At 34.9% G+C, this 27072-nt stretch overlaps 1 protein-coding gene across 6 annotated transcripts in view; it reads right to left on the bottom strand.

The window, feature by feature from the left end:
• The window catches only part of MCMDC2 (minichromosome maintenance domain containing 2), a 79044-nt gene extending 53873 nt beyond the window's left edge, over positions 1 to 25171 (bottom strand). For 5 of the 6 annotated variants that reach the window (XR_013178234.1, XM_077166932.1, XM_077166929.1 and 2 more), the window contains exons 1-9: positions 25043 to 25171; positions 22723 to 22916; positions 22505 to 22635; positions 22370 to 22429; positions 19764 to 19959; positions 19010 to 19132; positions 18799 to 18903; positions 16381 to 16506; positions 14584 to 14821 (exon numbers count right to left, since the gene is read on the bottom strand). Coding sequence is in view for 5 of the 6 variants with exons in the window: in XM_077166932.1 (XP_077023047.1) it covers positions 14584 to 14821; positions 16381 to 16506; positions 18799 to 18903; positions 19010 to 19132; positions 19764 to 19959; positions 22370 to 22429; positions 22505 to 22635; positions 22723 to 22816 (1073 nt within the window). In the remaining variant the exon portion in view is untranslated. Of the gene's footprint in view, positions 1 to 14583; positions 14822 to 16380; positions 16507 to 18798; positions 18904 to 19009; positions 19133 to 19763; positions 19960 to 22369; positions 22430 to 22504; positions 22636 to 22722; positions 22917 to 24888 lie in introns of all 6 variants that reach the window. The other variant, XM_077166930.1, reaches the window with a different exon arrangement.
• Positions 25172 to 27072: the final 1901 nt, after the last annotated feature.

The following is a 27072-nucleotide window of genomic DNA, read 5'->3' as shown; positions in this document are numbered from 1 at the left end:
CGGCTAGCGAACCCCCAGGACGGCGAGAGTTTTCCAAAGTTTAAGGTCCCACAGCACCTTTTACTGGTGGGACCCGCAGACAAACGGGTGCCACGAGCGCCACCTACTGGGCAGGATAAGAAAAACAGAACCCAGAGATTTCACAGAAAAATATTACAACCTTGCTGGGTCCAACACCAAGAGAAATCTAAATAAATGCCCAGACGCCAGCAGCAGAAGATAACTGTCCACACTCAAAAGACTGAGAATATGGCTCAGTCAAAGGAACAAACCAATAGCTCAAATGAGACACAAGAGCTGAGACAACTAATGCTGAATATACGAACAGAAATGGAAAACCTCTTCAAAAATGAAATCGATAAATTGAGGGAGGACATGAAGAGGACATGGGCTGAACATAAAGAAGAAATAGAAAAACTGAAAAAACAAATCGCAGAACTTATGGAAGTGAAGGATAAAGTAGCAAACATAGAAAAAATAATGGACAGCTACAATGATAGATTTAAAGAGACAGAAGATAGAATTAGTGATTTGGAGGATGGAACATCTGAATTCCAAAAAGAAACAGAAACTATAGGGAAAAGAATGGAAAAATTTGAACAGGGTATCAGGGAACTCAAGGACAATATGAACCGCACAAATATACGTGTTGTGGGTGTCCCAGAAGGAGAAGAGAAGGGAAAAGGAGGAGAAAAACTAATGGAAGAAATTATCACTGAAAATTTCCCAACTCTTATGAAAGACCTAAAATTACAGATCCAAGAAGTGCAGCGCACCCCAAAGAGATTAGACCCAAATAGGCGTTCTCCAAGACACTTACTAGTTAGAATGTCAGAGGTCAAAGAGAAAGAGAAGATCTTGAAAGCAGCAAGAGAAAAACAATCCATTACATACAAGGGAAACCCAATAAGATTTTGTGTAGATTTCTCAGCAGAAACCATGGAAGCTAGAAGACAGTGGGATGATATATTTAAATTACTAAAAGAGAAAAACTGCCAACCAAGACTCCTATATCCAGCAAAATTATCCTTCAAAAATGAGGGAGAAATTAAAACATTCTCAGACAAAAAGTCACTGAAAGAATTTGTGACCAAGAGACCAGCTCTGCAAGAAATACTAAAGGGAGCACTAGAGTCAGATACAAAAAGACAGAAGAGAGAGATATGGAAAAGAGTGTAGAAAGAAGGAAAATCAGATATGATATATATAATACAAAAGGCAAAATGTTAGAGGAAAATATTATCCAAACAGTAATAACACTAAATGTCAATGGACTGAATTCCCCAATCAAAAGACATAGATTGGCAGAATGGATTAAAAAACAGGATCCTTCTATATGCTGTCTACAGGAAACACATCTTAGACCCAAAGATAAACATAGGTTGAAAGTGAAAGGTTGGGAAAAGATATTTCATGCAAATAACAACCAGAAAAGAGCAGGAGTGGCTATACTAATATCCAACAAATTAGACTTCAAATGTAAAACAGTTAAAAGAGACAAAGAAGGACACTATATACTAATAAAAGGAACAATTAAACAAGAAGACATAACAATCATAAATATTTACGCACCGAATCAGAATGCCCCAAAATACGTGAGGAATATACTGCAAACATTGAAAAGGGAAATAGACACATATACCATAATAGTTGGAGACTTCAATTCACCACTCTCATCAAGGGACAGAACATCTAGACAGAGGATCAACAAAGAAATAGAGAATCTGAATATTACTATAAATGAACTAGACTTAATAGACATTTATAGGACATTACATCCCACAACAGCAGGATACACCTTTTTCTCAAGTGCTCATGGATCATTCTCAAAGATAGACCATATGCTGGGTCACAAAGCAAGTCTTAACAAATTTAAAAAGATTGAAATCTTACACAACACTTTCTCGGACCATAAAGGAATGATGTTGGAAATCAATAATAGGCAGAGTGCCAGAAAATTCACAAATATGTGGAGGCTCAACAACACACTCCTAAACAACGACTGGGTCAAAGAAGAAATTGCAAGGGAAATTAGCAAATACCTCGAGGCGAATGAAAATGAAAACACAACATATCAAAACTTATGGGACGCAGCAAAGGCAGTGCTAAGAGGGAAATTTATTGCTCTAAATGCCTATATCAGAAAAGAAGAAAAGGCAAAAATTCAGGAATTAACTATCCATTTGGAAGAACTGGAGAAAGAACAGCAAGCTAACCCCAAAGCAAGCAAAAGGAAAGAAATAACAAAGATTAGAGCACAAATAAATGAAATTGAAAACATGAAAACAATAGAGAATATCAATAAGGCCAGAAGTTGGTTCTATGAGAAAATCAATAAGATTGATGGGCCCTTAGCAAGATTGACAAAAAGAAGAAGAGAGAGGATGCAAATAAATAAGATCAGAAATGGAAGAGGAGACATAACTACTGACCTCACAGAAATAAAGGAGGTAATAACAGGATACTATGAACAACTTTACGCTACTAAATACAACAATTTAGAGGAAATGGACGGGTTCCTGGAAAGACATGAACAACCAACTTTGACTCAAGAAGACATAGATGACCTCAACAAACCAATCACAAGTAAAGAAATTGAATTAGTCATTCAAAAGCTTCCTAAAAAGAAAAGTCCAGGACCAGATGGCTTCACATGTGAATTCTACCAAACGTTCCAGAAAGAATTAGTACCAATTCTCTTCAAACTCTTCAAAAAAATCGAAGTGGAGGGAAAACTACCTAATTCATTCTATGAAGCCAACATCACCCTCATACCAAAACCAGGCAAAGATATTACAAAAAAAGAAAACTACAGACCAATCTCTCTAATGAATACAGATGCAAAAATCCTCAATAAAATTCTAGCAAATCGTATCCAACAGCACATTAAAAGAATTATACATCATGACCACGTAGGATTCATCCCAGGTATGCAAGGATGGTTCAACATAAGAAAATCAATTAATGTAATACACCATATCAACAAATCAAAGCAGAAAAATCACATGATCATCTCAATTGATGCAGAGAAGGCATTTGACAAGATTCAACATCCTTTCCTGTTGAAAACACTTCAAAAGATAGGAATACAAGGGAACTTCCTTAAAATGATAGAGGGAATATATGAAAAACCCACAGCTAATATCATCCTCAATGGGGAAAAATTGAAAACTTTCCCCCTAAGATCAGGAACAAGACAAGGATGTCCACTATCACCACTATTATTCAACATTGTGTTGGAGGTTCTAGCCAGAGCAATTAGACAAGAAAAAGAAATACAAGGCATCAAAATTGGAAAGGAAGAAGTAAAACTATCACTGTTTGCAGACGATATGATACTATACGTCGAAAACCCAGAAAAATCCACAACAAAACTACTAGAGCTAATAAATGAGTACAGCAAAGTAGCAGGTTACAAGATCAACATTCAAAAATCTGTAGCATTTCTATACACTAGTAAGGAACAAGCTGAGGGGGAAATCAAGAAACGAATCCCATTTACAATTGCAACTAAAAGAATAAAATACCTAGGAATAAATTTAACTAAAGAGACAAAAAACCTATATAAAGAAAACTACAAAAAACTGCTAAAAGAAATCACAGAAGACCTAAATAGATGGAAGGGCATACCGTGTTCATGGATTGGAAGACTAAATATAGTTAAGATGTCAATCCTACCTAAATTGATTTACAGATTCAATGCAATACCAATCAAAATCCCAACAACTTATTTTTCAGAAATAGAAAAACCAATAAGCAAATTTATCTGGAAGGGCAGGGTGCCCCGAATTGCTAAAAACATCTTGAGGAAAAAAAACGAAGCTGGAGGTCTTGCGCTGCCTGACTTTAAGGCATATTATGAAGCCACAGTGGTCAAAACAGCATGGTATTGGCATAAAGATAGATATATCGACCAATGGAATCGAATAGAGTGCTCAGATATAGACCCTCTCATCTATGGACATTTGATCTTTGATAAGGCAGTCAAGCCAACTCACCTGGGACAGAGCAGTCTCTTCAATAAATGGTGCCTAGAGAACTGGATATCCATATGCAAAAGAATGAAAGAAGACCCATCTCTCACACCCTATACAAAAGTTAACTCAAAATGGATCAAAGATCTAAACATTAGGTCTAAGACCATAAAACAGTTAGAGGAAAATGTTGGGAGATATCTTATGGATCTTACAACTGGAGGCGGTTTTATGGACCTTAAACCTAAAGCAAGAGCACTGAAGAAGGAAATAAATAAATGGGAACTCCTCAAAATTAAACACTTTTGTGCATCAAAGAACTTCATCAAGAAAGTAGAAAGACAGCCTTCACAATGGGAGACAATATTTGGAAATGATATATCAGATAAAGGTCTAGTATCCAGAATTTATAAAGAGATTGTTCATCTCAACAACAAAAAGACAGCCAACCCAATTACAAAATGGGAAAAAGACTTGAACAGACACCTCTCAGAAGAGGAAATACGGATGGCCAAGAGGCACATGAAGAGATGCTCAATGTCCCTGGCCATTAGAGAAATGCAAATCAAAACCACAATGAGATATCATCTCACACCCACCAGAATGGCCATTATCAACAAAACAGAAAATGACAAGTGCTGGAGAGGATGCGGAGAAAGAGGCACACTTATCCACTGTTGGTGGGAATGTCAAAGGGTGCAACCACTGTGGAAGGCAGTTTGGCGGTTCCTCAAAAAGCTGAATATAGAACTGCCATACGACCCAGCAATACCATTGCTAGGTATCTACTCAAAGGACTTAAGGGCAAAGACACAAACGAACATTTGCACACCAATGTTTATAGCAGCATTATTTACAATTGCAAAGAGATGGAAACAGCCAAAATCTCCATCAACAGAAGAGTGGCTAAACAAACTGTGGTATATACATACGATGGAATATTATGCAGCTTTAAGACAAGATAAACTTATGAACCATGTAATAACATGGATGGACCTAGAGAATATTATGCTGAGTGAATCCAGCCAAAAACTAAAGGACAAATACTGTATGGTCCCACTGATGTGAACGGACATTCGAGAATAAACTTGAAATATGTCATTGGTAACAGAGTTCAGCAGGAGTTAGAAACAGGGTAAGACAATGGGTAATTGAAGCTGAAGGGATACAGACTGTGCAACAGGACTAGATACAAAAACTCAAAAATGGACAGCACAATAATACCTAATTGTAAAGTAATCATGTTAAAACACTGAATGAAGCTGCATCTGAGCTATAGGTTTTTGTTTTGTTTTGTGTTGTTTTGTTTTGATTTTACTATTATTACCTTTATTTTTTTCTCTATATTAACATTCTATATCTTTTTCGGTTATGTTGCTAGTTCTTCTAAACCAATGCAAATGTACTAAGAAATGATCATGCATCTATGTGATGATGTTAAGAATTAATGATTGCATGTGTAGAATGGTATGATCTCTAAATGTTGGGTTAATTTCTTTTTTTCCGTTAATTAAAAAAAAAAAAAAAAGAGAGAAGGGATAATTGGAGATGAAGGGATACAGACTGTACAACGGGACTGGATATAAAAACTCAGAAATGGACAGCACAATACTACCCAATTGTAATGCAATTATGTTAAAACACTGAATGAAGCTGCATGTGAGGTATAGGTTTTTTGTTTTTGTTTTTTTTGTTTTTTTTCTTTCTATTATTGTTTTAATTCTTATTCTGTTGTCTTTTTATTTCTTTTTCTAAATCGATGCAAATGTACTAAGAAATGATGAATATGCAACTATGTGATGTTATTAAGAATTACTGATTGTACATGTAGATTGGAATGATTTCTAATTGTTTTGTTAATTCTTTTTTTAATTAATAAAAAAAAAAAAAAAAAAAAAGTAGTTACAGGATAGATGCCAGAGTTTGTCATGGGTTACCATACCATCCTCTCAGATTTTTCTTCTAGCTGCTCCAGAACATCGGAAGCTAGAAGGAATATGTATATATATATATTTTTAATCGCCACTTTTTTTGTTTGTGAAAAATAACATATATACAAAAAAAGGAATAAATTTCAAAGCACAGCACAACGATTAGCTGTAGAACAGATTTCAGAGTATGGTATGGGTTACAATTCCACAATATTAGTTTTTACTCCTAGCTGGTCTAAGAGACTGGAGACTAAAAGAAATATCAATATAATTATTCAGCAATCATACTTGTTTGTTAAATCCTACCTTCTTTGTATAATTCTTTGTATAATTGATCTTTCTCTCACTTTTTAGGAGTATTTGGGCTATGCTCATTTGTTAGGTAACTCTTGATATATCCTTTTTGGTTTCTCATCTCTTAAATTTAAATTCTGAGAAAGGAGTTGATTAACTTAGCTTTCAAATCCTTGCCATAGAAATCATAGCTTGCTAATCCAATTATGTGCTGAAAGCTATGCTGTGCAAGAGTGTGAAGTAGTATTCCTTAGATGTTCTTTCAGTGTGCCAAAACTGACAGAATGCAACAAACCAGAGATGGATTGGCTTTTAATAAAAGGGAATTTATTTAGTTAAAAACGTATAGTTTTTCAGATGAAAGGCAGCTAATTTCATTTGAGGTTCTTGCTTACACAAAAAGGCACAGGGCAATGTCTGCTGGCCTTCTCTCCTGGTTTCTGGGTTCCAACAGCTTCCCCTGGGGCGATTTCTTTCTGCATCTCCAAATGTCTGGGCTGAGCTGCGAATCAGCTCTCTACTGACATCTAGCTTTTAAGCCTCCAGCTAATTAAATTGAACATCCCTCAATGCAGAAAGGCACTCGCGACTGCAGATGTAATCAGTCATACATGAGTTTCACATACTATGGTTCAAGTCCACAGCAACAGAACTAGGCACCACCTCCTAGCCAAGTCGAAAACTGAACCTAATTAGCACAGATGTGGATAGGTAGATGCTATAAAATATGTCTAGTATGGGTGCCAAGCCAAGGAATTTGGACTTTACCTTGAAGATATATAAAATGGGAAAGTGAGATCCAGAAAGATAACTTTTGTAAGCCTATAAAGCAGTGGTTCTCAATCCTAGCCCACATTAAAATCACCTGGGAAATATTTAAAAAATTCAAATGCCAAGTTCAATTCCAAACCACTTAAATTAGAATCTCTGGGTATGGCACACATTATAATATATTTTAAAAAACTCTCCCAGGTGATTTTCATGTGCAGCCAGAGCTGAGAACCTAGTGATACAGAACAAGGGTCTCAAACTTGGCTACACATGGGAATTATCTAAGGAATTTTTTTTTAAATACTGACACAAGATTAGAAAATACTAGGCCAAAATACAAAAATCAAGTGTGTTTCTATATATTAACAGAAAACAGTTGAAAAATGAAATCAATAAAACACCATCTTTCTAATAGTTTCAAAAATATAAAATACTTAAGAATCAATTTAACAAAATACGTGCATGACCTTTACAGAATACTACTGAAAGAAATTAAAGAAGACCTAAATAAATAGAGAGGTATCTCATGTTCATAGACTGAAAGACTCCATATTGGTAGGTTGTAAATTCACCCCCAAATTGATCTATAGAGTAAATCCTTAAAGGTTTTTTTTGTGTGTGTGGGGGGGGGAGAGGGATGGAATTAACCTTCTGATTCTAAATTCTATAATAAAACACTGAGGATCTAAAATAGTAAAACCTTGAAAATGAAGAATAAAATTGTACCACCTGATTTCAAAACGTAACAGAGCTACGGTAATCAAGACAGTGTAGTACTGGCATTAAGCATAGGCAGATACATACTCAAAGTGACAGAAAACAGAATTCCAACAGACATACACATACCTGGGTGAACTGGTTTTCAACAATAGTATCAAAGCAATTCAATGGGGAAAAGAAAGTCTTTAATAAATGGTGTGGAAAATTGGATAAATGTATAGGAAAAAAAAGGAACCTTGACTCCTAACTCATACCACATATAAAAATTAACTTGGGATGGCTAACAGATGTACATAAAAGCTAAAAGTATAATGCTTTTAGAAGAAAAAGATGACTATCTTCATGATCTTGGGATTGGCAAAGATTTCTTCAACAGAATCTAGAAAACACTAAACATAAAAGAAAATAATAAATTTGACCTCATCGAAAGGTTTTGATTAAAAACACCTTTAAGAAAATTGAAAAAAACAAAAACAAGCTATACATTGAGAGAAAAATTTCACAATGCATATATGTAACAAATGAAAAAGATAGACAACACCAAACATTGGTGAGGATGGAACACAGGATCTCTATGAGAATGTAAAATGTTAAAACCACTTTGGAAAATGGCAGTTTCGTGTAATGTTAAATATACAGCTATCTTATGACTGAACAATTCCTTTCCTAGTATTTATTCAAGATAATGAAAACATGTCCATAGAAAGACTTTTACAAGAATGTTTATAGCATCTTTATTCATAATAGACAAAACATGGAAAATCCAAATATCTATCACTAGGAAAAAAGTAAATAGAACAGTGACATTTTCATATGAAGTAATTCTACAGCAACTAAAAAAAATAATGAACTACTGATAAACACAACTGGATGAACCTCAGAAACACTATGCTAGCAAAAAGGCTATATCCAAAAGAGGATGTGCTGTATGATTTCCTTTATATGAAGCTGGAGAACAGGAAAATTAATCTATGGTAATAGAAATCATCCGTGGAGATGGGCACTTATTGGAAGAGGAGATGACAGAACTTTGTGGGGTGATGGGAATATTTTACATCTTATTGTGGTGGTTGTTACAGAAGGGTAAGCGTTTGTCAAAACTCAGAATTGTATATCTCAAAACTCATCAAATTAAAATCTGGTTATCTCACTATATATAAATTTTACCTAAAAAAGGAAATTTCTCATACAACCTAAATACCATTAGAAAACTCAAAAGACAAATACCATAATTTGCAAGAAGTATCATAAATTGGTAAGAAATAATAAGCAATTTAATAGAAAAATGGACAACAGTCAAGAATAAGTGGCTCACTAGAATAAGGAATAAAATATTGATATTCTGTACAAGTTACTGTTTGACTTAGTGCATTTCAAAGTATTTTGGGTGAAAACCATGAAAAAGTATTTGCAAAAATCTCTTGAGGGACCAAAGAAAAAATGTAACTATTAAGCTTCCTGACCTTGGGAATTTCCGATATTCTCTTAGGCAATAAGTGCACCTAATTTAATAAGCCTCACTCTTGAGGCTTGCCTTTTTGAAATTATTTTTGTAATGGAAAAGCTGAGTCTACTTATAATTAATGCCTAAGGGACATCCCCAGAGAACCTCTTTTGTTGCTTAGATGTGGTCCCTCTCTCTAAGCCAAACTCGGACCTCCTCCACTGTGTGGGACATGACTTCCAGGGGTATAAGTCTCCCTGGCAAAAGTGGGACATGACTGTCAAGGATAAGCTTGGCCCTGGCATTGTGGGATTGGTTGACCAAAAGGGGGTAAATAAATAGAGTATCAAGGGCTAAGAGATTTCAAATCAAGTCGAAAGTCATTCTGGAAACTTGCATCTTATGCAAGTTTCAGCCAGATACTGCAAACTTCCACAGTATGGCAAGCCCAAATCTATAGTGTTCCTGAAAACCCTAAAGGAAACCCTGGGCTCTACACAAAAGATTTACTATTAAGTTTGTTTTTCAGAGACTTACAGCCTCCATATTTTTCCAATGCAAGATAAGCTCTGAAACCCGGAAGTACTGGTCTCTCCAAGAACAACAACCAGTTTCATCACTTTGCCCCATAATGTCGATACTCCTTTTTCAGCATGAAGAAGTTAGAAGGTTTATCACCCAGATATCCTTCAAGACTGAGAGAATTATCAAACTAAAGGGAGGAGCTATAACTGAGAAGTTAGGATTTAAAGATGATTATGGTTGCTGAACCATTGCATAAATATTTTTTTGCTTTCTTGTATACTGGAGTAGACAGAGGGAAATATCTGAAATTTCTGACCTGTGATCCAACTGTTTTGATCTCTGATAATTTTTGTATAGCCTCTGACTTATGCTCCTGTGATTGTAAAAGACTTGTGACTGACTCTCACTTGTACCTATTTTATCTGGTTTTTCAACTTTGAAGTATTGAAATCACTTAAGACAACCCCTAATGTTTATTAATGAAGGGCCTTGGGTCAGCCCAGAACTAACCCACCCCAATTCCAAAGTTATCTTGATAACTCAAGCTGAATTTAACCAAAATGGGCCTGTCTGACATGTGCAGTAGTTAGACTATAACCTATAAATTACCTATATCTCATTAAAATACTAAAAATCACACCCATCATCATATTAAGCCTCCATTTTTTACATCCTGGGACTAAGCATGGAATCAATTTGCTCATGCTCAATAATTAGATCCCCTCTAATTACATCATCTGGGGCCATTATGCTCATTATTCTAAATTCTGCCCATCCTTTGATACTATAAAACTATCAGAACTGCTGCAGTTTGGGGAGACAGATTTTTGGGCCAACAGGCCATCTGTTCTCCTACTTCGTGCCTAGCAATAAACTTTTCCTCTCTTTGAAACCCTGGTGTCTCAAGAATTGGTTGTTAAATGCATCAGGCAAAGAATCTACCACCTTTGTCTGGTAGTAACAAGGGAACTAAGGAGATCAGCTGTGGAATGCAACGTGTGATCCTCAATTGCATACTGGCTGGAAAAAACATCATCCTTTATAGGATGTTACTGATACAGTTGAAAAAGTTGAAACATGGACTGTAGATTAGATAACATTATGATGTTGAAGTCAAATTTTCTGAAGTTGCTAACTACACTGTGGTTATTTAAAGAGAAATTCCTCATTGTTAATAAAGGTACATACTATCTGCAACATACCCTCAAGTGGTTCAGAAAAAAAAATGTGGGTGTGAATATGTATGTGTGAGAAAGTGTCTATCATATCTACACATGTATGTATATTAATCATGTCTCTATGTATGTATAAATGTGGGTGTATGATACATGTGTCCTCAAACACATTTGTGAGTGTATTATAAATGTCTCTACGTATTATCACATGTATTTCTCTATATATAAATTTGGATATTATTTGTCTCTCTCTATGTGTGTATATTATATGTGTGTGTGTGTGTAGATTTTATATATGGAAAATAAGAGAAAACCCTTATATATGGAAAATAAGAGAAAATGATAAGGCTAATGGAAACATGTTAACAATTGGTGAACTTGAATGGGAAATAGAACAGGAGTTCTTTGTACTCTTCTTGCAACATTTCTGTCAATTGAAATGATTTTAAAATTAAAAATATTAAAAGAAAGAAAAAAGAATAAGTAGTTCATAGAAAAAGAACAAAACATTTTACAAGGTCTAAAAATGCTAAATCTTATTCCCAGTTAAAGACACACAAATTAAAATCAAATGACCAAGTAGGATTCATCCCAGGTATACAAGGATGGTTCAACATAAGAAAATCAATTAATGTAATATACCATATCAACAAATCAAAGCAGAAATCAAAATCACATGATCATCTCAATTGATGCAGAGAAGGCATCTGACAAGATTCAACATCCTTTCCTGTTGAAAACACTTCAAAAGATAGGAATACAAGGGAACTTCCTTAAAATGATAGAGGGAATATATGAAAAACCCACAGCTAACATCATCCTCAATGGGAAAAAACTGAAAACTTTCCCCCTAAGATCAGGAACAAGACAAGGATGTCCACTATCACCACTATTATTCAACATTGTGTTGGAGGTTCTAGCCAAAGCAATTAGACAAGAAAAAGAAATACAAAGCATCAAAATTGGAAAGGAAGAAGTAAAACTATCACTGTTTGCAGACGATATGATACTATACGTCGAAAACCCAGAAAAATCCACAACAAAACTACTAGAGCTAATAAATGAGTACAGCAAAGTATCAGGTTACAAGATCAACATTCAAAAATCTGTAGCATTTCTATACACTAGTAATGAACAAGCTGAGGGGGAAATTAAGAAACGAATCCCATTTACAATTGCAACTAAAAGAATAAAATACCTAGGAATAAATTTAACTAAAGAGACAAAAAAACTATATAAAGAAAACTACAAAAAACTGTTAAAAGAAATCACAGAAGACATAAATAGATGGAAGGGCATACCATGTTCATGGATTGGAAGACTAAATATAGTTAAGATGTCAATCCTACCTAAATTGATTTACAGATTCAATGCAATACCAATCAAAATCCCAACAACTTATTTTTCAGAAATAGAAAAACCAATCAGCAAATTTATCTGGAAGGGCAGGGTGCCCCAAATTGCTAAAAGTATCTTGAGGAAAAAAAACGAAGCTGGAGGTCTCACGCTGCCGGACTTTAAGGCATATTATGAAGCCACAGTGGTCAAAACAGCATGGTATTGGCATAAAGATAGATATATCGACCAATGGAATCGAATAGAGTGCTCAGATATAGACCCTCTCATCTATGGACATTTGATCTTTGATAAGGCAGTCAAGCCAACTCACCTGGGACAGAACAGTCTCTTCAATAAACGGTGCCTAGAGAACTGAATATCCATATGCAAAAGAATGAAAGAGGACCCGTATCTCACACCCCATACAAAAGTTAACTCAGAATGGACCAAAGATCTAAACATTAGGTCTAAGACCATAACACAGTTAGAGGAAAATGTAGAGAGATATCTTATGAATCTTATAATTGGAGGCGGTTTTATGGACCTTAAACCTAAAGCAAGAGCACTGAAGAAGGAAATAAATAAATGGGAACTCCTCAAAATTAAACACTTTTGTGCATCAAAGAACTTCATCAAGAAAGTAGAAAGACAGCCTTCACAATGGGAGACAATATTTGGAAACGACATATCAGATAAAGGTCTAGTATCCAGAATTTATAAAGAGATTGTTCAACTCAACAACAAAAAGACAGCCAACCCAATTACAAAATGGGAAAAAGACTTGAACAGACACCTACCAGAAGAGGAAATACAAATGTCCAAAAGGCACATGAAGAGATGTTCAATGTCCCTGGCCATTAGAGAAATGCAAATCAAAACCACAATGAGATATCATCTCACACCCACCAGAATGGCCATTATCAACAAAACAGAAAATGACAAGTGCTGGAGAGGATGCGGAGAAAGAGGCACACTTATCCACTGTTGGTGGGAATGTCAAATGGTGCAACCACTGTGGAAGGCAGTTTGGCGGTTCCTCAAAAAGCTGAATATAGAATTGCCATATGACCCAGCAATACCATTGCTGGGTATCTACTCAAAGGACTTAAGGGCAAAGACACAAACGGACATTTGCACACCAATGTTTATAGCAGCGTTATTTACAATTGCAAAGAGATGGAAACAGCCAAAATGTCCATCAACAGAAGAGTGGCTAAACAAACTGTGGTATATACATACGATGGAATCTAATGCAGCTTTAAGACAGAATAAACTTATGAACCATGTAATAACATGGATGGACCTAGAGAACATTATGCTGAGTGAGTCTAGCCAAAAACTAAAGGACAAATACTGTATGGTCCCACTGATGTGAACGGACATTCGAGAATAAACTTGGAATATGTCATTGGTAACAGAGACCATCAGGAGTTAGAAATAGGGTAAGATAATGGATAATTGGAGCTGAAGGGATACAGACTGTGCAATAGGACTAGATACAAAAACTCAAAAATGGACAGCACAATACTACCTAATTGTAATGTAATTATGTTAAAACACTGAATGAAGCTGCATCTGAGCTATAGTTTTTTTGTTTGTTTTGTTTTTATATATATATTTTTTGTATTTTTTATTTTTATTTTTATCTCTATATTATCATTTTATTTCTTTTTCTGTTGTCTTGCTATTTCTTTTCCTAAATCGATGCAAATGTACTAAGACATGATGATCACACATCTATGTGATGATATTAAGAATTACTGGTTGCATATGTAGTTGGAATGATTTCTAAATGTTGTGTTAGTTAATTTTTTTTATTAATAAAAAAAATCAAATACCATTTTCTATTCATCAGATGGCAAAACTGAAAAGTCGGAGAAAACTCAATGTTGGTGAGGCTGTGAGGAAACAAATACTCTAATGCTTCATGAAGAATAAAGCAGTGAATCTGCAACGGCACAATCTTAACGTTGCCACTCGCAATTTAGTTTTAGCAAAACATCAATGGTAGTTTTGGTACTTTTGATAGAGGCTTATTTGGGTACAGGTGAATCAACATTTAAATGGAACCTTGAAGAAGAATAAAATAGCTTGCTGGCTCTTAGAGGGGGGGATTATTTAAAAAAGAAAAAGTATAAGAGCAAAAAACTGAGCTAGGAGAAGACTCATTTATTTGCAAAGGTAGGGAAATAGGTTGAAATGTTTAATGGTCAGATTCTTAAAATGTTTAAAGGAAATATACCATGTTTCAATTCTTGTTTTTAAAGTTTTGAACTTCATTGTTGAAAAGCAGTTTAAATATTCATACAGCTGAGAAAAAGTTTGAATGTTCATCTTACAATATGTTCATGGAAAGGATTTATACAAACCTTGTGACCAATGTATAATTTTTAAAATTTACATCATATTACCTGTCTACAAGTAGAGTATCACATGTTATAATTAAAATATCTAGGCAATCTTCTAGTTCCTTTTTCCGGTCACTTGTCTGTACAAGACTCATCAATAAACAGAGCTTGAGCAAATTGTAAGTCCCAGGAGGAACAATGTGTGATGCAAAGATGTTGGCAAGTATTGCTGTAAATTTCCAGCAAGAGCTAGAAGTCAAGGAGAGGAGACACCTGAAGTTGTCACTTATTCCTGAAGAAACTGAAGGCAAACATTAACACAAATATTAGAAAGGGTTAAAACAATAAGGAATAACATTATAGATGCTCTATTCCAAATATTATCAAATTACAGTACATTTAATGATGCCACAATCATATTCTTATAAAGATATTGTTACGATTGGACATTACTCTGGCCTATCATTTCTATCCCAGGTGACCACCCAATATGTCCAAATACATGGCTGTAGGTGGCAGGCAAATCCCTGATTCTTCTCCTTTTAGGGCCTATGTGAGCAACGCTGGATGATGGCACCTATATTGCTGTGTTTGCTCTTATATTTCTATGTTTGAAAAAATATCGCCTTCAGTGGGGGCTGGAAAGCAGAACAGGACATATTTGAATACTGCTGCTAATAGGAAAGATTTTAAATCCTACTAGTTTGAAAGTACTATACCCTACTGCACAGTGACATTCTAGATTGTCTACACTCCCTCACTCCTCTAACTCCTGAAAGGGATAAGTGATTTATCAATTGATCCACTTGGAAGGAGCAATTGCATGTGTATAACCCAATTCTTTCCCTCCTCTTGGTAGTGGGTCTGCGGTCAGACAGTAATTTGCTTTCCTACTTTAGTCCAGCTCCTGCCAACCTGGGTGGTGAAATCTGCCTAATCCTGGCGTTTAGCATAAGATAGTACACTACACTTACAAATCAATTTATCTTGAAACACTTCACAACAGAAAACTTTAAAAAGTCCACCAAAATGTTTATTGCCCGTCAATGTTTAATTCCTTCAAAATTTTTGTTATTTTAAGAAGCTTTTCTCTTCAAAATAAGCAGAAGTATCTAGGATCTACTTTCATTTAAATTCAATTTGGGCCTCTGTTACTGTAGATGGTTATCTATAGACTCAGAGATTCAAGATTTAACCAGTCTTTGCTAAACTTACATATTTGTGAGTCAAGTTAAAAGGGTAGGTCTGCTCTCCACTTTTGTTTATTTGATGCTTGGTGATGTTTGAAGTGGTTAAAGGAAATTATCAATAATAAGTGCAATATTTTGGTCTCCATCTGCCTTACTCTTTCATTTATTTCTCAGTTGCTGCAGAACTCAGGTGGCGAAAAGGATGTTATTTTATTGGTTTCTCTCTCAGACCCCATTTCCTTAGTATTACCTTAGCTAGTCTATAAAGGGTAGTGTAGAAAACCTTTTGACTAATTTTGAACTCTTGGCATCCTGAAATATTTGTCTCATTTTCAATTACAAAGAATTAAAGTAAGGTTTAGCTCAAAGAAGGGGGTGATACCTGCCAGCAAGTTTCTACAACACTATCCTGTTTTATTTCCTTCATAGCACTTTTCATTTTCTTAAATTATCCTAGTTGATTAGTTTGATTACTCTTATTGATTAGTTCACGACTTTACTACTGTACACCAAAAATTTAAGTTCCATGAGAGCAGAAACCTTGACTGTGCAGTTTACAGCTGTATCCTTATGTTTAGAATAGTGCCCACCACACAAGCAGCCAGTAATTATTTGCTAAATAAATGTATTTAAAATATTTGTTAACTTATGATACCAACATTTTCCTTACCTTTTGGACTGCAAAAGGTAATGCTGTTTGCCTCTATACAGATAGCAGTTTGTGAAGTTTTTACACAGGTTGGAATTCCAATAATTTTATACTCATTTCCTACATTCATTTTATTCACCAATTCATCTAAAAGTATTAAATACAAAAGAAAATACCCATTCATTAAATGAAACTTGTACATGATCATATGGTTCAAAGATCCAGAACCAGAAACAATTCAGTAATTGAGTTAGTAGTAAAGTAATTAATTTTGTTTATTATAATATCCATATGGAGTGGCAATAGTAATGTAAATTGAGACAATTTAATTGCTGATACATTTTGATACTTATATGCAATGATGAATTAATTTCAAGAAGCATGTGATACAGCAACTATATACTCTGCTATAGTATAGTCAAATGGAAAAAAAAATCATCATTCCATATAAGATGAAATGTCGTTGCATTAAATAATAAAGAATGCTAACAGAAATGACATTGTAGGTAATCATTTCATTTGGGAAGAAAATAATTGTAAAAGGTACTGTTCACTGTCTACAATGCAGACAAGGTGCTTTTACACACATTATTTCCAAATATAAACTGTAATATAGATATTTCTATCTCCACTTTACCTATGAAGGAACTGAGGCAATGAGATATTGAGTTGTACAAAGCTAAATAACTAGTAAGTAGTTCTGGCTAATTCCAAAGTCTACCCTTTTGCACTAGACTTTGTCACTCTCTCATATCTATGGATTAGGCAAACCTTTTGCATGAGTTCAAAGTTTACTGTAAAAAACATACACTAAAAATTTTGATCCTCTATCCACAGTTAGAAGTTGGGTGGTTGTAAAGCTTGGAAAGGATAGTTTTTAAGGTTAAAGGATGAGCAAGGATTAATTTTTCCCTGTGAAGATCAAAGAATGCCCTCTATTCTCATTCATTCATTCTCTCTCTCTCTATCCATCTCAATCTCAATTTCTCACTCTCTGTTTGGATCAAGAGCACACTGTTGCACCCTGTTGTCCTGAAAGGGAAGAATCAGTCTTAACAGTTAAGAAAGTAAAAATAAAAATAAAAACAAAAAGAAACAAAAACAAAACACAACTAAAGAGAATTATAAGAGAAAAATAAAAACAGAGATTATCATCTCTCTAAATGAATAGTTTTCAAACTATTCCACTGAATTTTAGAGTTCAGTGGATTTGTTCTGAAGTGAAGTAAAGGTCAAGAGGAAAGCTGGAAAAAAATTAAAAAATAAAAAAATTTAAAAATTTAAAAAAGAGGAAAGCTAAGAAGTCTGGGTATCTCTTCACATGTCTACTCAAAAAGGCCTGCTTTAATTCAATTAATTATTATATTTTATTTATTTGGGTTATATGTAAGAGTTTATTTGAAGAAGGTATTTGCCATTAATATAAGAGTTGTAGAGTCACTAAAATTTTTATATAGCAAAATTTGGTTTGCATTTAGTATATAGTAGAGTGACAAAAGCACAGACTTTGCGGCTGGATTGCCTGGGTCTGAATCCTGGCTTTGCCACTTACCAGCTGTGTGATGTTAGGCAAGTTATTTAACCTCTCTGTGCCTTGGTTTACTCATTATAAAACAGAGATAAGAATAAAACATACTTTATACATCTTCTGTGACTAAATGAGTTAATATATCTGAAAGTACCTGGCACACAGTAATTACTATATAAAATTACTAATTATCATCTGGGTTTATATGCCTGCCTCAACTATCTCAGACCATGGGGAAAAGAGTTCTTGTGTGAGTATCTACTTTTACAACTCCTGGGTTTTCTATAGGGTTGATACCTAAGATATCTCCTTCTGAACAATTTAAAAACTCCAGTTTTAGCTAAAAGAAAGAGACTGAGGCACATTCTCATTTTCATAGCTCCAGTTTCTCAATGAAGGGAAGACACCTCTTCCCTCAGTGAATGATACTGATAATGATCTCATCTTTCATGGCAGACCCAGTCTACTCACAAATCCTTACCCAAGCAGAGCTCAGCAGTTAACCATATGTCAATGTTCATTCATTTGCTTAAAAAATATTTAATGAGTTTTTACGATATGCAGTAGAAAAACAAAGTCCTTATCCTTGTGACATTTAGATTCTAACACAATAACCCCAATATTTATACAACACGGAATAATCAGCGATCATTTAAGTGACTGTGACCCCAGGACCTGGCACAGTGCTTAGGACATAGCAGGTACTGTTATCTTTTTTAAGTGAATGTTATATAAATGATTGGATGGATAAAAGATTAACTAAATACGACTCTTTTAAAAAATGCTCAAGAATAAGAAGACTTACGATTATTAGACACCAGTTTATAGAGCTATTATTCTATAATATAAAAATATAAACAAGTCAATTGCCTATTTTATAACAATTTATTTTGAGTTCAAATACAACTTACCTCTTAGGAAAATTGTGAAAGATTGAAACCTAAATGTCTGGCTGTTAGAATATCCTTGAAAAGCACGAAGTGCCTTTGAGGTAACTACTTCAACTATCTGTTTATCTTAAGGGAAAAAGCAAAAAGAATTAGTTATTAGGATGTATATTCAATGTAATTTCCACATTAAAGTATCAGACACTATTTTAAAAATTGTAAAATTTATTTTTACCACCAAGTACTCTAAATTTTCTATCTTCTTGAAGTGAAGAAGCACAGAGATTACATAAGAAGTCATTTCTTACTGTTGCAGATTCTGTAGCACCAGGCACATGCACTCTTATATACTGAAATCCTGAAAGAAAACAGAGGTAAGCCAAATTTACCTCCAGATTTAGCCATTCATTTTCAATCCTTTAAAATTAGTTTATTTCAAAGTATAATTAACTCAGTTTCGTATGTAGGTTCAGAGCAGTTCAATTAACATTCACTGCATGCTTATTTCTTGCTAGGAACTGGGCTAAGGCACTAGTGACATGGATGCTTAAACAGATAATTTCAATATGTGGCAAGTACAACGACAGAGGTATTCATTTATAGAGTTGTGAGAAAAGAGTAGAGAGACATCTACCCCAATGAAAGACGGGGATAAATGGAGGAGATTTCCGGTAAAATGACAGAACTGAAGTTAAACCAAAAGGCTGGGGGAGGACCTTGCATGAAGAGGGAAATGCATGAGCCAAAACTCACTCATGAAACAATGTGTGAGAAGAATAGGGAAGTTCAGCATTGTAGGAACACTTATTAAGTGGGGGGAGAAAAGAATTCATTTCAAGATGATGCAAAGAAAACTTAGAAGCATTGGGATATATCAAATGTTACTTCATTCTTTCCATTCAATGAACATTTCATAACTAATTGTAAATATGATTTAAGATTGAACAATACATTGCTTAATGTTTTGATTTTTTCATTTTAATATTTACCTTCTGAAAGAGGGCATGCTTCATTTGAACAAAGGAATCTTGCACCTTGTGTGTACTTGGTTACAGTTGTCAATGCAATCACAATTCCTTGCATCATATAGAATCTCTGAGATGTATAATCAAGTGGAAACTTACAAAGATCAAGAACATAACTTGGCAGAGGAGGTAAATGTGTCAATTTCAGAACTATATTAATCTAATAAGAAAATAAAAGTGGTATTAATAAAAGCTGCAGTTCAAACTGGACTTGCATAACAAAGATTTATTAAGGATTAAATCAAGTAAATTATTTGTTAGTGTTATTAGGAACTCAAATTTTAGGCATAGGAGAAAAGAGATTCAAGTAGAAAACTGAAAAAGTTAAGTAAAAACCTTATAATCTCATATTTTATTTGGAAATATTATGAACTAATTTTTCCTTCAAAAACACATTTTCTGTCTATATTCACTAAAATTTTTAAAAAATAATGACAATCCAATAGTAATGAACATGCCTAGTGCTCAGATTATGATCTTTAAATATCATTTCTCACTAAAAGAAATCAAGGCTACTTGGGGGGAAATGGTAATCACAGGTTTGGCACAGAAAATAAACCAGATGGACCTGGGACATTATGGCAAAACCCAAATGAGCTATACAAACTAATGGGATTGTGTAAAAAGGACAGATGAGCAAACTTGAAGGGACTTTCAATAGCCAAAGTTAGGATAAATGAAGTATCAAAAAGAATGATGGTGATTTATGAAAATATATAGAATATATAAAAGTTTATTAGCTCCTAATGATATTTTTAAAAGGAAAAGCAAAAACCAGTATTATGGGTCACCATTGGAGGATGCTAGGATTTCAAACCAACTACTCTCTGAGAATTGAAACGAAAAGAAGCAAATATTTATCCTGCCTTCCCTGTATGAATTGTATTTCAGGGTAATCAAATAGTTCACGAGGGAAAGTTTTCTCTTACAGTATAATCTCAGTTAATAAATTCAGAAAGAATGCTAAAATTTGAAAATCATATTTTACAACTCCTAATGAAAAATGGATCTAGGCAAAAATCATCAGTGACTGCTAAAAACATTAGGTGAAATGGAGATGTCAGACTGACATCACTTGAACCCACTGTTCAAATGCGGCATTACTAAAAGTGGGATACAGACTTCAGAAAAACAATTCCTTAATGTTGGACTTCTGGCTTCTACAGTGTGAGACAATAAATTCCTGTTGTTCAAGCCAACCCATGCTGGTATTTGTCATAGCAGCCTTGGAAAACTAAGAAAAGTGCCAACACCATACAATGGGGGAAATAATAAACTCTCCAGCAAATGGTGCTGGGACAAATGGATTTCCACAAGCAAAAGAATGAAAGTGCGTCCCTACCTTACAACATACACAAATATTAACTTAAAACAGATCAGTGACCTAAACATAACTTGTAAAAATATAAAACACTTAGAAGAAGACATAGGAGTAAATCTAAATGACCTTGCCTTTGGCAATAGTTACTTAGATATGACACCAAAAGCTCTAAAAAGGTAAAAATAGATAAATTGCATATGATCAAAATGAAAACTTTGTGTATCAAAGAACATCATTATGGAGAAAGTGAAAAGGCAACATAAAGAATGGGAGGAAATATTTGCAAATCATATACCTGAAAAGGATCTAATATCCAGAATATATAAAGAACTATTACAACTCAGTAACAAACAGGCAATCCAATTAAAAAATGTGCAAAGAACTTGAACAGACATTTCTCCAAAGAAGATTACAAATGGCTAACAAGCACATGAAAAGATGTTCAACATCTTTAGTCATTAGGAAAATACAAATCAAAAGCTCAATGAGATTTTACTTCATAGTCATTAGAATGGCTATTATAAAAAAAAAGAAATAATAAGTATTGTCAAGGTGTGGAGATACTGGAAATCTCATAATTGCTAGAAGGAATGCAAAGTGGTACAGCTGCAAACAGTTTGGTGATTCCTCAACAAGGTAAACGAGGAATTACCATTTGACCCAGTAATTCCAGGACTAGGTATATACTCCAATGAATTAGAAACAAGCATTCAAACAAATACTTGTATACAAATATTCATAGCAATAATAATCAAAAGGTGAAAACAACCCATAGTCCATCAACAGATGACTTAATTGTGGTATATACATATAGTAGGACACTATTCTGCATCAAAAGGAAATAAGTACTATTACGGGCTACAAGAATACTTCCAAAATGGTTACGCCAAATGAAAGAAGCCAGGCATAAAGCATATTGTATGATTCCATAAAATATTCAGAATAGGTAAATTCATACAGAAAGAAAGCAGATTGGTGTCTGCCATGGGCTGGGAGAAGGAGGGAATGAGAAGTAACTGCTAATGGGCATGTAGTTTTATTTAGAAAAGAATGAAAATGTTTTGGAAGTAGAGGTGATGATTGCACAACATTGAGATTGTATTAAATGCCACTGAATTGGCATTCAAACAATATTATGTTATGTGACTTTCACTTCAATAAAAAGAAATCTATGAATATAAAAACATTTATGAGTAATTTTGAAAGTATTATAACTTAGTCTTTTTTGTTAAATTTAATTAACACTTACCTGAGTTTCAGTCTGTAATTGTCCAATTAGTGAGAGAGTCTTAATAGCAATAAAACAGACCTGTGATTTCAAAAACAAACAAAAAAGTTAACAAAAATTCCAAGCAGCTTAGAATTATTTCATTCTGTAACTTACTGATTGAAAAACTTGAGCAGCCTTCAAAGGTTGGTGTAAAATGTAATTTCCAAGTTCAGCATCTAGTTCAACAACATCAGAGGGATTTATTAAAATATTGAATCGAAAGACAGCATAACTTTGTTTTGAATCTGTAAAAATACACAAATGTTAGTCATTATACTTATATGAAGGAATTAATTTTAAAAATTCTAAAATGTCATCTTTGTTGAACATACCATGGTAAGATTTGCAATCATCTATAAATTTTTGGAGGCCTCCGCTTCTGTCAAGATAGATAAGGGCGGCCTCTTTCATTTTTAGGTTGGACATTATCTCCTACTTAATGATTCTTCTCTATTACTAATTGATGAAGCCACAGTTGCTGGTAAAGACCTACAAATGGTGAAACTCATAGAAAGGTTGAGAAATCCTAGAAATAAAAAACCAAACAAACATAAATTTTACTTTGAAGATCGCTAGTGAAACTTTACAAACTATTAAAATTGAGAGTGAAATAAAATTATGTAATATTCCTTACTTAAAAAACTTCCTACACAAAGGGAAATAAAAATTTTTACCAACACTAGGTTATAGGATCCTCCACAAGATAGCAAATTTAAGAACAGAGTCTTAAATGTCTCTTTATGGAGTTGGTACTCCAAAAAGTGCTTATTGGAATAAATAGTATCAGATGATGAGGATTCTTTGCCAGGTATCGTTTAAGAAACAAAAGTGGTAAAGGTTGTGTTATGAAGTCAGTCTAATTAAGAGTGTAGTAGAATGAGTACTAACAAGGGAAATCTGAGAATCTGGTTTTAGAATTAGAGTTTCCCATGTGCTTGAGATAATCACCTGACCTTTCTTGGATCAAAACCTTCATCTATAGGAAATGAAGGGGTTGTAGTAGACTTAAGACCACTTCCAACTTTATGCGTTGTCAGTCACTGACTTAAAACATTAAACCATAGTATGTGACTAGGAAGTGGAAGATGTAAAATCCATTTCATATTGTTTCTATGAAATGAAAAAAATTCATTTTCATTTCATAGAAACAATATATGCCAGTAATTGTATTAGGTGCTAAGGATAAAAAGATTAAGATTGGATCTGGTCTTCAAGGAGTTACCAGTTTAGAGAAGTCAGAAATAATGACTAATACATTTATTATAAAACTTATTGGACACCTACTATTTAATGGATACCAGAGTCTGTCCTAGGTGCTGGGGATACAAAGTTGGGCTAAATTTGTTCCTCAACCTTCAGACAGAGTCCAGTGATGGACGTCAGATACATACACAATTATAACACAAGGGCGATGTATAAATATGAATATACTAAGACGCACAAAAGTAACAACAGATGTGAAATATTTCACAAAATTTGAGGTCATCTTTATGTAGCGTTAATATTTTCTAGTGCCTTAGTTTAGGATATTTTGATTGAATATAATGGAGTCATAGAGAAGAAGCTATGGATGTTGCTTTAAAAATGACATTTGATAGATGATACCCATTTCACTAACTGGAAGGAGAAGTGAAAAGGAGGAGAAAGTTTTCCTGACATAGGTGTTTCCTGCCATTAGTATGGCTTCATCCAGTTATCAGACCTACTGTAACTGGGTGCACACTCCCACTCCCTGGAGCTTCGACCATTTTCCAAAGGAAGTCATTGAAACTATTCTTTTAAGGGTTCACTTGGGGGTAAGACTTCAGAATTTCTCTGTTCAAATGAACAATGAACTTAAAATGAGTTCAGGACATCATATTTCTGCTTCATTACTCAGGTTTTGGGGCTAAATGAAGGGAAACTGGCAATAGTAAAATGGTTGGGTAAGGTCTGTATATAGGCAAAGAGAAGCCAATAAGCTTTTTTTTTTTTTTTGAAAGAGTAATATAGTCAGATTTTTATTTTAGAAATCAATGCTTGCCGTCTGTGTGGAAAATGGAATAAAATAGGGGAAGAGTTGGTTATCAGTTTCTGACTACTGCGATAGTCACAAGGGATGGAATTTCATGGAATGGAGGCGATGGCACCCAGACTTCTAAGGATTTTTCATACTGAACCTAGCCATTAGCCTGTACAACTTGGGGAAGAAGTCAGTCAAAAGATAACCGGGTTTTAATACGGGTGTGGATAGATGCTTCTGCTCTATGGAAATGTTTGTGATATATTGACTTTGACGTGCTCCAGATATTCCAGGGATTGGATATGACCCGGTAGCGCGAGGCAGAAAGAGCTGGAGCTCTAGGCCCTCACCCACCCAGAAGTGGAGGGCCTGAGGAGTGGCTGTATTTTCAAGAAAGGGAAAGGTAAAAGAAAACACACGGAAGCCTGTGAAAAAGCATTAAACAAGATATATGGGATAAAATTTTGCAAGTCTTCACGTAGCCTCAATAACCCACATGTTGGTTCACTTGCAACAAGGCCGATCTTATCTTCACTCCTTGCTCTGTCAGAAGGAACAACGCGGAAGAGGACGGAGCAGGAAGCAAGAACTCCTCACAACCACAGCGAAATGAGGGTAGTTACGCCTCACACATTAGGCCCGAGACCCACCCAAGCATCATGGCACTTTCCTGCAGCACAGCAGCACCACCTGGAGTGACGCTCGCCACTTCGCACCCACGCAGCTTGATCCCTTAAGCTTGGCACCTCCCAGGCGCCGAGGGCGGGGCTATCGCGCATGCTCGCTCCTCCGGCCGTTGGGACGCTGCGCTGAGGCTGCCGGGAAGCCACGTCTTCCCGACAAGCCAGAGAACAAACTTGATTGGTTCCCGCCTCTTTGTTTTCCTCCTTGCTCGTTGGGGCAAGGCAAAGAAGTTAGGGGTACTGTGTGTTTTTTCTGTTATCACAGGCCAAGGTGTCAATGGTTATTTAAAAACTTAAAAGTTCAATTTAAAATGTAAAAGTTGACAACCTTATGAAACATAAGGTTTCCATATTGTTCTGCAATAGTATCGCAGAGCAAGGGCTCGCTGCCGGAGGGGCACAAAGGTTGATTATCTGACTCTTTGCTTTTAAGAAAAGAAAGAGCTTAACTGTGAGGGCGACCAGCAAAGGAAAGGCAAACAAGACTCAAATCTGTTTCCCCCACTTCAGGACTAAGATTTACTGGGTTAGAAGGTGATGGGGAAAGTTAGCTTGGTGTGGTTTTGGTCAGGTACAGATTTGTCCACATATGGTAAGGCAGGCCCCAGACTGACTTCACTTGTTGAAGGGCCTCTCACATTGGATTTGCTTCCAACTGTTCTTCATTCACCCAACTATATGGTTCCAAGGGGGGATGATTTTGTTCTTGGTGTCTTGGGGGTCATTTAGGGAGGTCAGTCCGTATTTCTCAGCATGCTCAGGTTATATAACTTTGAGCTCAATGCCAGAAAAGTTAGGGAAGAAAAGTTACAGATGGGATAAGCAAAGATTAGCTACTAACTGGTTCTAGGTGGTTGGTTTCTTTACCATTCTTAGGTATACCCAGGGGAAATGAAAGCACATGTCCATTCAGAAACTTGTGCGCTGCCTCAAAGGACTTTATCAGGAAAGTAAACAGAAGATTTACAGAATGGGAGAAAATGTTTGGAAAACATATCTGATATCTGATAAGGGCTTAATATCCAGAATATATAAATAAATCTTACAACCTAACGAAAAGACAAACAACCTCATTTAAAAATGGCAAAAAGATATTTTTCTAAAGAAGCTATATGAATGGCCAAAAAATAAGTGAAAACATGCTCAATGTCATTTGCTATCAGGAAACCGCAAATCAAAACCATGAGATAACATTTCATACTTTCTAGAATGACTACCATTTAAAAAAACAAGTTTTGGAGAGGATGTGGACAAATAGAAACACTCTGTTGGAAATGGAAATGGTGTTTGCCACTGTGGAAAACAGTTTCACAATCCTCAGAAATTTAAATGTAGAATTATATGACCTGGTAATGCAATATCTAGGTATAAAAGAATTGAAAGCAGAGACTCAAACAGATATTTGCACACTGATGTCCACAGTGTGCAAATATCTGATGGATGGGTAAACAAGATGAGGTTTATACACACTGGAATATTATTCAGCTATAAAAAGGAATGAACTTCTGATACATGCTAATATGGATGGACCTTGAAGACATGTTAAGTCAAGCCAGACACAAAAGAAATATTGCATTATTTTACTGATACAAAACAAGTAGAAAGTGCTAATTCATAAAATCAGAAACTAGAATACAGGTTAGCAGGGGCTGGGTAGGGCTGGGGAATAGGGGGATTAATTTTTATTGGTACAGAGTTTCTGTTTGGAGTGATGCAAAAGTTTTGGCAATGGGTGATAGTGATGGAGTCACAACTTTGTGAATGTACTTAACGCTACTGAATTTTATATTTGAACGTGGAAAAATTGGAAATTTTAGGTTGTACATTAGTCATCAGAAAACAATAACAACAGCATAGAACTGTATAACACGAAGAATGAACTCTGACGGCTATGAGCTGTAGTTAATGTATAATTGCAATAATATTGTTTCACTAATTGTAACAAAGGTATCACATCAATGCAAAATAATAGGAAAAACTGAGTGGGAGGTGGGGGT

This window comes from Tamandua tetradactyla, chromosome 6 (assembly GCF_023851605.1).
Source record: "Tamandua tetradactyla isolate mTamTet1 chromosome 6, mTamTet1.pri, whole genome shotgun sequence".
Classification (NCBI taxonomy): Eukaryota; Metazoa; Chordata; class Mammalia; order Pilosa; family Myrmecophagidae; genus Tamandua; species Tamandua tetradactyla.
This window is presented reverse-complemented; position numbering and strand designations above follow the sequence as displayed.